This window comes from Dermacentor variabilis, unplaced genomic scaffold (assembly GCF_050947875.1).
Source record: "Dermacentor variabilis isolate Ectoservices unplaced genomic scaffold, ASM5094787v1 scaffold_14, whole genome shotgun sequence".
Taxonomy (NCBI): Eukaryota; Metazoa; Arthropoda; class Arachnida; order Ixodida; family Ixodidae; genus Dermacentor; species Dermacentor variabilis.
The window spans coordinates 8680873-8692999 of record NW_027460302.1 but is presented as its reverse complement, the minus strand read 5'-3'; the positions used below and the strand labels follow the sequence as shown (position 1 = coordinate 8692999).

Here is a 12127-nt window from a genome sequence, read left to right as displayed (position 1 = left end):
GGCTAGAGAGTATGCAATTTCATTTATGATTAGTCCTTTATGGCCAGGCACCCAAATCAAACGCACGCTTCTCAAGTACCCAGGTAATAATGAATGAAATGTCCTCTTCACGCGAGAATGACTAGAAGCAGTAAGGGATGAGCACAATGATAGCGCATCAGTGACTATCACGGCTGATGTAATTGATGGCCCTAGTTTGCGTAATGCCAGCACCACGGCCATGAATTCGGCTAAAAAGATCGGTATGAAATCTGGCAGCCGAAGAGAAAATGTCCAATCGAGAATTGGGAAAAATATTCCTACACCTGACTTTTCTTCACATTGTGAAGCATCTGTCGCAATTACAATATTTGTGTGAAAGTTTTTCAGAGGATATTGTAATACTGGCAAGGAGGGAAGCCGCGCGGTCGTCTTTGTTCGTTTGGGCTGTACCCACTCTTGCCCTCGACCCACTACCTACATGTCGCAATACGTGGCTCTTATACGCCATATATGGCCATATCTGCCAATTTTTAATATGCCCATATATGGCGTTTTTCATATCAGTCTAGATATGACATTTTCGTTAGCGTAACACCACATGAAATACAAAGCATAATACGTCAACATAGAAAACCAGAAGAATTGCACGCACAACCAAAGCAGACGCAGCACGTGCTCTATGTTGCATCTGAGCTGAAACGGGCAAATCCCAAACTGCGTGAGTGCCAGATAACAGCGGAAACTGTTAGCTGCTACGAGAGAATCAGTGAGATTAATCTGGCGAGCTATGCATGCACACACATGCCGACTGAAGTGGCGCTGTAGGAGGCGCATGAACTAACCTAATGGGTAAATAATTGGAGTGCTGCAGTAGGGACTCAGGTTCAAGAGCCGCCATAAGGTACGTCACTAACTAATATTTAGGCTACCTCGGCAGATCTACAAAGAGACTGGGAGATCGGTCATGATAATGCTTTGCATTAGGAGACAACGGAGCTGAACCCACATATTGTGCCTTGCGCTTGCCATGCTACACCAAGTGAGCTACAGCGGCGGTTGTTGCAGTCTATTTTTTTTTTTTGGATAGCTGCGCGTGTGTACTAAACATAGTTCTGGGAGGGCAAGGTAGCAGCAGTCACAGTCATGATGTCAGATGTGAAGTATCCTTTCAACCACCCGCATTACATATAACATGATCTTAGAAGCAGGCAACTGGCCAATAAACCCCCTTCTACCTTGAGACACCGAGGGTGTCAAAGTCGTGATATCTCTATTTTAGGAGCGAGAAAAATCTGCGGAATTACGGGGCTCAATTTTTCGTTTGCAACATGCGTGTGATGGCTACAGACAACGAAGCAACAGTGGCTGTATAGAAAAATGGGCTACACTCTTAAACAAAATTACACCCTTTGGGTCGCATCTTGCCACAGAATAATAATCGTCATCTGTGTTGTCCGCATTTGCTTTCTTTAACGCTACGAGGCCGGTATTTCCAAGTCACGAAGGGCATGCCCGTTGTCACCATGAGATAGCATTCTCGACAGGAAAGTAGCGAGCGCAGCATTTTCAAGAAAGGAAACGCAAGCAAGACAGATGATTATTGTTGTGTGGCAAGATACGACCCAAAAGGTGCGCTTTTCCTGAGGAGTGTAGAGGTGACAACAACCATTAGCAGCTCACGATCTAATTCTTTCTCTATAGTTTATTGTCTCAGTACACCCGGAAGCATTTTTTCTGGCTTATTTTACTATGTATTTTGAGACTGAATTGATCACGGTGTATAATACTTCGTGACACCTTAGATCATTTAAACATTTCAATGGTTAAGCATCTCCATGCCTTAAATTTATGGATAAGCTTTCCCTCCTTTCTAGAAGAATAATTCTCTGGTGTCATACATGACTATGGATGGATGGAATAACTTTAATGAAAGGTCCTACAAGCTACAGGGCGCAAGGCCCCATAGAGCGGGCTACTCCCACGTTGGGACCGGGAGTTCTAACTCTCTGGCCGCATCGAGGTCTCGCTGGGCAACCCAGAGCTGCTCCGCCAGATCCGTGCTGCGTATTGCTTCTTGTATCCTGGCGGAGTCTTGATCCTTGTTTGTGTGGATCCGATCACACGCCCAGAGCAAGTGATATACGTCTAGTGTGCTATGGCAATTTTCGCAATATGATGTTTTGCATAGGTCAGGCATGTAGTGTTGTAGTCTGTTCTGCGTGGCGTGTGTGTTGGTTTGAACCATTCTGAACGTGAGGGCTTGAGGCCTGGTGAGCTTTATTGTGAGGAGTGCTGTATATTCTGTGGCCTAGATAAAAGTGCTTTGTGATCTCGTTATATGTGGAGGGAGGGTCCTGATTCTCGCTGGGATGGTCACGACCAGAATAGATGGCGTCGCCGAGGGTTAGGTCTCGCGCGCTCCTGTGAGCCATCTCATTGAGATTGCGAGGGGCGTCCTCGATCTCTCCGAGGTGTGCCGGGAACCAGCAGATGGTGTGATGCTGCAGTGGTGCGGATCTATTGATTATTTGTAGCGCCTAGCTTGCAACGACTCCTTTCTAAAAGGCTTTGACGGCCGAGTGTGAATTGCTGTAGACGTGGGTGGTGGTCGGGTCTGTGAGCATGAGTGCGATGGCGACCTGTTCTGCTATCTCGGACTTGTGGGTGTTGACTGTGAGAGCTTTTGTGACTTGACCTTGCTTATTGACCGTGGTGGCAACGAAGGCCTTCCTGGACGGCTACTGTGCCGAGTCTACGAAACAGGCTAGGATCTTCTTGTCACTTATTTCGCGCAGGATGAACGATCCGCGTGCCAGCCGCCTGGGTTGATGGTGCGCGGGGTTCATGTTCCGCGGGAGTGGGCGAACCGTGTAGGAGTTGCGTGTGTCCGTCGGAACGCTTTGGTATAGATTCTCGATTGCTGTGGTGTCATGACCTAGTTTGGCTAGGATTTCTGTACCCGGTTTGGTGCCAGAGAGTCTTGTCAATTGAGCGCGTTCTTGAGCTTTGACGATTTGTTCAAGTCTATTGTGTACCCCCAGTTGCAGCAGGAGCTCTGTCTCGGTGTTCTGGGGAATTCCCAGCGCTAGTTTGGCTAGCTTGGTCAGTTGCACATTGAGTTTGTCTTTCTCCGATACCTTCCATCTGTGCATGGCCGCCTCGTACGTGAAGTGGCATAGCGCGAAGGCGTGTGTTAGCTTGACGAGATTTTCTTCCTTAAGGCCGTGTTGCCTGTTTGCTACGCGTCGTCTGAGATTTAAGGCATTATTACACTCTGTTACAATCTTCTCCACTGTCGCGGCGTTTGAGCCGTCGCTCTCAATGAGCATCCCGAGGACTCAGATTTTGCTGACGTGTGGAACGGTTGCTCCGTCTGCTGATGCTAGTGTTTCGAATGCAGCTACTGCTCCTTTAATTATTAGTGGTTTTAGTCATGTATGAGAGCCAGAGACAAACACGCCATTACTCTCATACATGACTAAAACCACTATTAATTAGAGGAGCAGCAGCTGCTCTCGAAGCAGTAGCATGCCTTTGTAGCGAATGGATGCACACGCTAGGTTCACACTGAGCGGCCAGCACTTGTGTCCATTTGTCTTCAACGAGACAGAGACAGGCCGTATCTATATAAACACGACAAATATAAGGTGCAGGTAGAAGAAATAAGCACGAGCACAAACAAATTAGACAAATTTGCACACAGCCGGTGACCTGGGCCGAGGACAATTCACAACGTTACTGCCACAGTTACAAGGAAATGCTCCTCTTGCAATAAGAAAAAAACGTTTTAGCTCTAAACAACGCAAGTGTATGGAGTTGGTTGATATTCAAGAACAGCACAGACAATAATTAAAGTAGACACAGTATTTGTGTCATCTGCCTTCTTGTTGTTCTTACAATGTCGATCACAGTTGCAAAGGTACGCATATGATCTATGAACGAAAGCAGCCAACGCATATAGAAAGATTCGCCAGCCGATTCATAAACTCACGTATGTTTAATTTTGAAGGTTCCCTTAAAAGCGACAGCAACAGTAAATTGGGGCCGTTTAGCTGTTTGCTCACAACTTACAATTATATGGTTTAACTCTCAGCCTGACAAAAGAGCAGCTAAGAAGCTCCAAGTGAAAGAAATATGCTTTCATTGTTTCACTGCAACAGATGAAAGCTTTTGACGCCCCTACGGCGGTAAGCGCAAGCATTGAGAAAGGTAATTAAATGCAGCCATGTGTTGCATGGGTGAATAAGAGGCGTATAGCGCAGTCATTCTATTGAGACGGAGAAGAAAGCACCTAGGCACACGATAAATATCACAGGACGGCATTCACGCTGGCTGAGCGCATGGATTGCTGGCGCGTAGAAGTTGTCGCCATTCTGCAGTAGGAACTGTAGCGTTGAAGGTAACAACGAATCAATTATCCTGCCATCACTGCGGGACGTGCGACAACCGTTTCGTGTTCCTTCGAACTTCGAGGTCACTACGACCACAGCTCGAATGCCTAGCCAGTTTTTACAAGTGTCAGCAAGAGAAAGGCTAATCGCGCGACACTCACCTTTGCTCCAAATGCGTCGCGGTAGCACCGCCATCTTGGCAACAAATCTCATCAAACCCTGGCCCCCAGCACAGTGTCCGCAACTTAAAGCTTCTAAAGATGTGCGAAAAACAAAAAGCGAGCCACAACATGCATGCGATGCGCGTGCGAGTGAGACGCGAGCTATACCGTCTGAGTTCGAGATTACCATTTCAAAAAAACAAGAAACGAACAATGTGACGTCACACACGGCAAATAAAAATTGGTCTCCTTTCTCACCTTCTCTCAGCTGGCGCATGCGCAGCGACCACGCAGCCCTCGGGGGCGACGTTCAGGTGTACTGCAGCTATTCAATGTTTTCGTCTGAGAAGCACTGAAAGCATTAATAAGGCGAAAGCCTGAAGTGACTTGTCGCAATGGCTTATACGCGAAAAAAGCGGCTTCTTGTCCAGGGATACAAAAAGAGTTGGTGAGTGGTACAAAAAGTATCATCGTCAGCAATGGATCATACGCCCCAAAAATAATATAATTTGAAAAGGCTTATATCGCTCATGTAAGCAAGTAAAGACACAATAGCTAAATGTGAATGAAGACACGAAAGAAAAAAAGAAAGAAGGAAAGAAAAACAAAGAGAGGACAAAGAAAGAAAGATCGAAAGAAAGAAATGACTGAAGAAATCAGAGGGGGAAAGAAAGAACGAAGGAACCTTTACATAGTGCTTTAGATGCCCACATGTATACTTGCGGAGATCGACTTAGAGCGCAATACGTTTAGTTCACGATGCAGCTCGTGTTCTTACACAAAGTGTGACCCTTCCGATCGGATAAGTTAATGCGTGACCGCGTGTACAGCAGGCTTTCTCCTTCACGTATTACAGGAGTGTAACATTGTGCCGGTTTGTTTTTCGCTTGCTTGCTGGCGTCTTGAAGTGCTCGTGGCTGAATTCTGGCCGAAGTCTATAGGGAGTTCGTCATTCATTGTATCTGCCTTACAAGAATTTAGTAAGAGTTCAGCAAATATGCAAGCCTTTCATTATCCCCGCTTCTTTTCTTTTTTTTTTTAAGAACGAGCCTTTGCGTGCCTCGTCCTTGCACTTTCCCGCTGCGGCGGCTGTCTTGCAGAAAAGCTCCTGCACTGAGCGGCTCTTCCATTTTTGTGCCCGTACTTGGGATCAGTCCTGCCTTTTCATGTTGTCACGGTTGTGGCACCGTCGTCAATTAGTCGTCATACCGTTCTCGTTATGCCTACGGCCTTCTATCGTATTTTTGTTTTGTTTCGTATGTTCGCCCCTTTTGCATTTAAATAGATGACATTTTTATCCGGCTCTTAAATAAGCAGAGCACCATACCCGTGGCTTACAGGTGCAGCTGCCCGCCTGCGGTTGTCATCAGGCCTCTCTCCATGGTGGAATTGAAACGTCGGATGGCCGCCAGGAAGCAAAAAGGTACGTCTCCACCCCTCTGATTTCTCGAGTGTCGACAGTGTCAAGTACAGCGCTTTGTAAACAGCCTGATTACGCTATACTTTTAAGTGGCTGGAATAACATGCCAAATTGCTTAAGACGATTGAAACAGAACTTTTATAACGGTCTTTAAAAGATGTCAATAAACGTCATATGCATGCTGTTCGGTTTTGTCTTTGCGACAGATTTCGTATCTATATTTTTTCGCTCATTGCATTACCGAACGCAACAGGAAGAGAGTACCAGGAAGACTAAATTATTTGCAGGAACTCTTTCAAGTTTTTGCGATTTCGCAAAGGAACATTTTTACAAAAATTTGATGTAAGCGAAGCTTTCTGTGTTGTTTGCATTAGTTGACAGTAATACGCGGGGACTTTTATGGCGAATGTTTAATTCCGTCAATGTTTAGTGCAATACTGGAGTGGTGAGTCGATAAACGCTACCTTGCGTGCACCACTGCTGTTTGTCTGCATAGTACACAGAACAAAAAGTGAGATGTGTTTGCTTGAGGCATTGCTGTGCGCAATTATTCATAACCTCTGAAAATGTTGGCATTGTCATCACTTCACACGGCACATCGCATCGTGACAGAAGCGTTACACTTTCACTGAATATATGGTGCCTGTACGTACCGAAGTCACAATCCCATTATGAGGCATGCCGTAGTGGTGCACTTGGGAATAATGTTTCCCCGTGGGGTTCTTTAACGTGCATCCAAGTTTAAGTACACAAGCGTTTTCGTATTTCGCCCCTGTCAAAAAGTGACTGCGGCGGTGAGGGTCAAGCCTGCAGCCTCGAGTAACGCCATAGCCGCCAAGCTAGTGCGGCGAACACAGAACTGCTAATTTGACGTGCGGCTGCTTGCTTAGTGTCGCCTAGGTTTGACAGTGCTTTAATGCTACTTAAGGCCTGCACGCGCTGCGTGAGTTTTCCGCTTAACAAATTTGCGCAGTGCTTATGTATCATAAATTGCAGGAACGTACGGTACCGTAGCGTAAACTAAGATTTATCCACATTGTCCGCAACAGCTGTCGGGTCTAGAGGAGGGCTTCTTTGCCGTCTTACGCTGCGTTTTCCCTCACCTCATTAACGGTAGCTGCGAGCAAAGAGTGGCAAGGCTGCTATTCACTCGTTTATTGACTGTGTCGGTTCCACCGATTTTCAGCCTCCTCTCCCTACCTGTTTTCCGCGATTCTATTTACCTTCCCTCGGGACTGCTGCACATTTGTGCAGAGGTGTGCACTGCTAATCCTGCAAGGCTTTTGCGTGGGCTCACGGATAATTATAGCCGCCAAGAGCGTATTGTGGCTGGTGACGCCCAGCGAACTGCAGAGGTCATTGCAGCGATGCAATCGAAAGCTCCAAACACGTTTTTCCCGCTGGGCTTACTCTCTTCCACGTTCCTGCCAAGCGTATGCACGCACAGGACCACCCCACGGCACGACGTGCAAGACTGCAAGAGCAGCAGCCGCAGCAACGCGAAAGTCGAAGGAAGAGGCAAACAAACCGTTCCTGTAAAATTTCTGATTCGTTCAAAGAGCGAAGCCGTAGCAGTGGCAGTAGGCGTTGCGTGCGAGCACTTCGGGGCAGGTTCTAGCAGTACTCGTCTTTATTAGAGCGAGTTATGCTTTATTAAAGCGAGCCAAGCCATGTCGACGAATGCTGCATGCACAATGCGCTCCGCACTCGGTTATACATTAATCTGGCTCTGGCGACTGGACGTCTGCAGTGTTTGTACCTCAGAAGGCATTTGACCATCCGGTCACTGCCAAAATCATTTTGAATGTTGCTCATCGTTGCGCCACTCGGTGGCCACTCTGATCGCCGATGCCGGCGCGGTTAAGCCTAACCGAACCATGAACGCCTATTCTCAAAACTCAATAGCCGACGGGACTGTCAGAATGGAAGTAAACGCTCTACTGGAAAGCCAATTGCCATCATCAATAAGAGAAACTAAATCACCCACTGAGGAGGACGCGACCGCCGATCAGCCCGCGGCACTTATTCGAGCAGGGTCGCGCGAAAGGAAGCGTTCGAGAAAGAAGGATGAATGCGACGAAGAGACGCACACTCGGCGACTCCCTCAGCCACGGTGATTTCGAAATACCAGCCCGAATGGTCGGCACGGGACCACTCACGACATGCAGCAGACAAGAACGCTGCGTGGTTTGACGTGCCACTCAAAGGACGCCGTTCTCGAGCACCCAACTAATCAAGACAGGCAGACTTCAGCAAGGCTGATACTCAGAGTTCGCTCCGCTGGCGACGCTCAGTGGCGTCGCTTCTGGCTCACGGGGTGGAAAGTGCGCTTGGGGCCCCATCACCCACGGGAGGCTTGACGACACACATCACGTGGGAACCTCAGCGTTTCAGCAACACGATTTAAATATCTACAACGAAGAGCACGCCTCATCCATTCTCAATGAACTGAAGCTCTACTGGCTGGGACAACAATTAATGCACGTAACCTTTCACCGCGCCCCTACCTAGCATGTGTCGCCTCTTCATCCACGGCCGTCATCCGCGCCCGAGGATGTTGAAGAGTCTACAACGCTCGATCTGTTTGGAACAAGGGAATGTGGTCACGGTGCATCGCATGGGCAAGAACGGCACAATGTTAGTCATCGTGGACATACCGATACCGGCTCACGGTATAGGGTACTATAGACAGTTGTTACCGACCCATTCATACGTACCATGTGTCCTGGTGTGCAAAAACTGTCATCAACCTGGCCGCAAAGAGTACATATACCCCCAGCCAGGTGTCTGTGCGGCACAGCTCATCCGTATCGTGGTGAACGCTGCCCAGCCTTCGGTAGTTATTGTCGATTGTGCAACGTGGAGAGCCACCTGTCCACTGACACAACATGTCCCACGAATGTCGCCAGAGGGCAAATTGAAGAAGTCTGTCAAAACACATCGTTCTCGCAGCAGGTCGAGACGCCGACCGAACAGTAAAGCCGGGCGCAAGCAGTCCCACTCCCGTAGCCGCTCTACCGCGACAACTGCGGCAGTTGAAACAGCGCCTTTGAATATCGTATATTGTATGACATCGCTTAGGAAAGTGTCATATTGCCATGTAGTAGTGACTGTGAATAATACAACGGGAAATATTTGAATGGCTAAACTTTCCTTCGGCAAACCTGTGCCCAGAAAAGCAAGTTACACTCAAAGCACAGCGCTAGCAGTGAATACGGTCGGTGATCGTCGTAATCTGCGGGGCAAGCGCGTCGGGTTTTGTACATGAGTCATCGATTGTTCCACAATAATCGCTGGTACCCGCGTGTCGTCCAGAAAGTACTACACAATTTGTGTCGCGCATACATACAATCAGGTTATACATGGTTAGGTGACAACAGACAGCGGATACACCTAACGATACTTTCGATACATACAGAAGAAACTTCCGCTACATGCAGGCGTGTCCTGCGCTGAGCGATGACAGTTGTTAGACAGTGAAACGCGGTCGCCGAATCAAAGATGAGTACACGTGTCAATAGCCCCCTGCTAAAACGCATCGTCCCGATGCTACACGCAAACACGAAAAGGAAATCGAAACTGCACATAAGAAAAAGAAACAGCGACAAAATCCTTAGGTTGGTCAGCGGGCGTAGAAAAAATTAAGACGCACCACGTGGACGACCTCAGGTGCTGTGCGGCGCCGCTGCGATTGCGAAATGCCGTCTGGCACGACCTCATAGTCCAGTGCGCCAATGCGTCGGATGATCTTATAGGGTCCCGAATGATCCCGCGTTCTTGTGCTCAGCAGCCTAACACCATAGCCACTGAGCAACCACGGCGGGCTTTTTCTCGAATGTCATCGATGGCTCTATCATCTGTCTGTTGTCATCGAACCTTGCGTAATCTGATTGCATGTATGCGTGACGCGAATGGTGTAGTACTTTCTGGAAGACACGCGGGCACCAGCGATTATTCTGGACAATTCGATGGCTCATGTATAAAAGCCGACGCGCTTGCCCCGCAGATCAGATTTTCGGCGATAGCCAACCGTGTTCGCCGCTTGCGCTTTGCTTTGAATGTAACTTGCTTTTGTGGGCACAAGTTCGCCCAATAGAACTTTCGTCATTCACAAATTTGCAGCTGTTTTATTCACTGTCAGTACTACGTGACATCTGGTGGAGGTGCTGGGTACGTTCATGCTCCGAACGCCCCCGAAAGCCATGATCCAATCAGGAACCCGGAAGGCAGTGCCAACGTTGCGCCGGACCGTGCATAACATAACATTGCAAAAACTTCCGATACATGCAGGCGCATCCTGCGCTGAGCGATAGCATTTATTAGACGGTGAAACGTGGTTGGCAGGGAGTCAAGAGCGGTCTATTCATATAGTGCAGAAACCGCTGTAGACGAGGAATCGTCACAGCTAGCGAAACTGCAAGCAGAAATTGGCCGGATCAAAGCGGCCATGAAAGAGTGAGCTCGAGCGAGAAATGCGTATGAGGTGGAAAACGAGCCAATTCAGGCCGACAAAGAAAGACACACAACCACTACAAAAAAAGGTGAATGTCAAGACAAGCACGCGCAAGCGCATGGCGAACCTAAACGACACATGCAGCGATAGTCCCCCCATTAGGTCTCAAACCAACGGCAGGGGCAAACGTGCAAGACGCCGCTTTCACATAAATTGAAAGAGTAGGAGCCGGAACAGGGCCTAAAGACTTTAGACATGAAATCCATGATTAAGATGTCAAATGAAGCGGTAAACGCAGCTGGCACGCCCCAGCAACAACGCACGACGACAGCTCTCTCGGGAGTATGCGTTTGACCGTAAACCTGGTATCGCCACCATGTCTTCCACAAGCAACGACCCTCCCACATCGTCTGACGGTCCAGCTCCCCTCCCCCCGAGTCCCCGGCAGTTGTCCAATGGAACTGTCGTGGACTCGGGACGTGTGCACCGGAGATGAACTTCCGTTTCTCACAGACGTGCTACCCACACGTACTTCTGTTGCAGGAAATGCGAGGCCAATCTGCGAACATACGAGGCTACAGTTCTGGCTACTTCCAACGGAGTATGCTACACGATGGTAGCCGCAAGACAGGCTTCATATATGTGGAGGCCCAAGCTGTACTTTTTGTGCACAACTCAGTGCCACAGGTACAAATTGGCACGTCCGTCTACTGCACACCGAACTATGAAGTCGGGGCCGTTCGATACAAACTGGACAGTCGCTCTAGGTTTATCACCGTCTTCATGTACATGCGGTCCGATACGTGCAGGCTCCACTGTGGGAAATTAGACTGGATAGCCGAGCTACCAAACCGTTACCCAAGAGAGCGCCTGTTTATCGGGGAGACTTCAATGCACTCCATATGGAGTGGGGCTACGACAATGTTCGAGACACCCCATTGGTAGGCCCAGCGGAGTGAGCCGGGTTACTTCTGCTGAAGGATGTGAACTAACCAACTCGTCATGCACTACACCCGCGGCAGCGCAACACTGACCTGACGTAGACGCCAGCAGGACTTCTGCGGGAATGGCAATGTCTCCGAGAGACTATAGGTAGCGACCAGCACTTGATCCGGATAGACCTTTATAAAGCCGCCAGCCGAAAATCCAGATGGCAAATCTGGGCCATTGATTGGGCAGCCTTCTGAGAATACATAGCCAACTATGAGCAGTCACTGGCTTTGATGGCACGCTTGCAGCTGGTCAGCCGCGCCGCTGCAGGAGATTTTGAAGTCAACATCGTTGGTTCCTTCACCCATCCACTCGAGTTGTGGGACTGCAGGACCCGGCTTCAAACCAGCGACTACGCCAACGGCCTTGGCGACAAAGACTTGCTCAGAATTCGCCGGCTCACTAATGACGCGCGAAGGCAGCCACCATCACAAACGCCATCGGCACCGTCGGGAACAGCATTGCGCTTCTTTCAACGAACGCATGGCGTTGTCGAAAATTTGGTGCACCTTTCGTGTTATCAAAAGCAGCAGAAACGAAGGCAAGCACCAACGAAAAACTTAAGACATCATGTTAGCCACCGGGTTAACACCACTCGAGTTCCAGGATAAGGCCGCGCATAATTTTTTTCCACAACCGGCAGAAGCCCCAGTGCCAGTTTTGTACGAACTGGACCCAGTGCTCCACGAAAATGGCATAAATTCCCCCTTTAGCAAAACAGAATTGCTTG

General features: G+C 48.7%; 1 protein-coding gene across 1 annotated transcript in view; it reads left to right on the top strand.

Annotated features, from left to right (window-relative positions):
• Positions 1-12127, top strand: part of LOC142567775 (WD repeat and HMG-box DNA-binding protein 1-like) — a 350415-nt gene that overhangs the window by 327752 nt on the left and 10536 nt on the right. The window contains exon 11 of the mRNA XM_075677936.1: positions 5875-5957. Within this exon, the coding sequence (XP_075534051.1) occupies positions 5875-5957 (83 nt within the window). The remainder of the gene's footprint in view (positions 1-5874; positions 5958-12127) is intronic.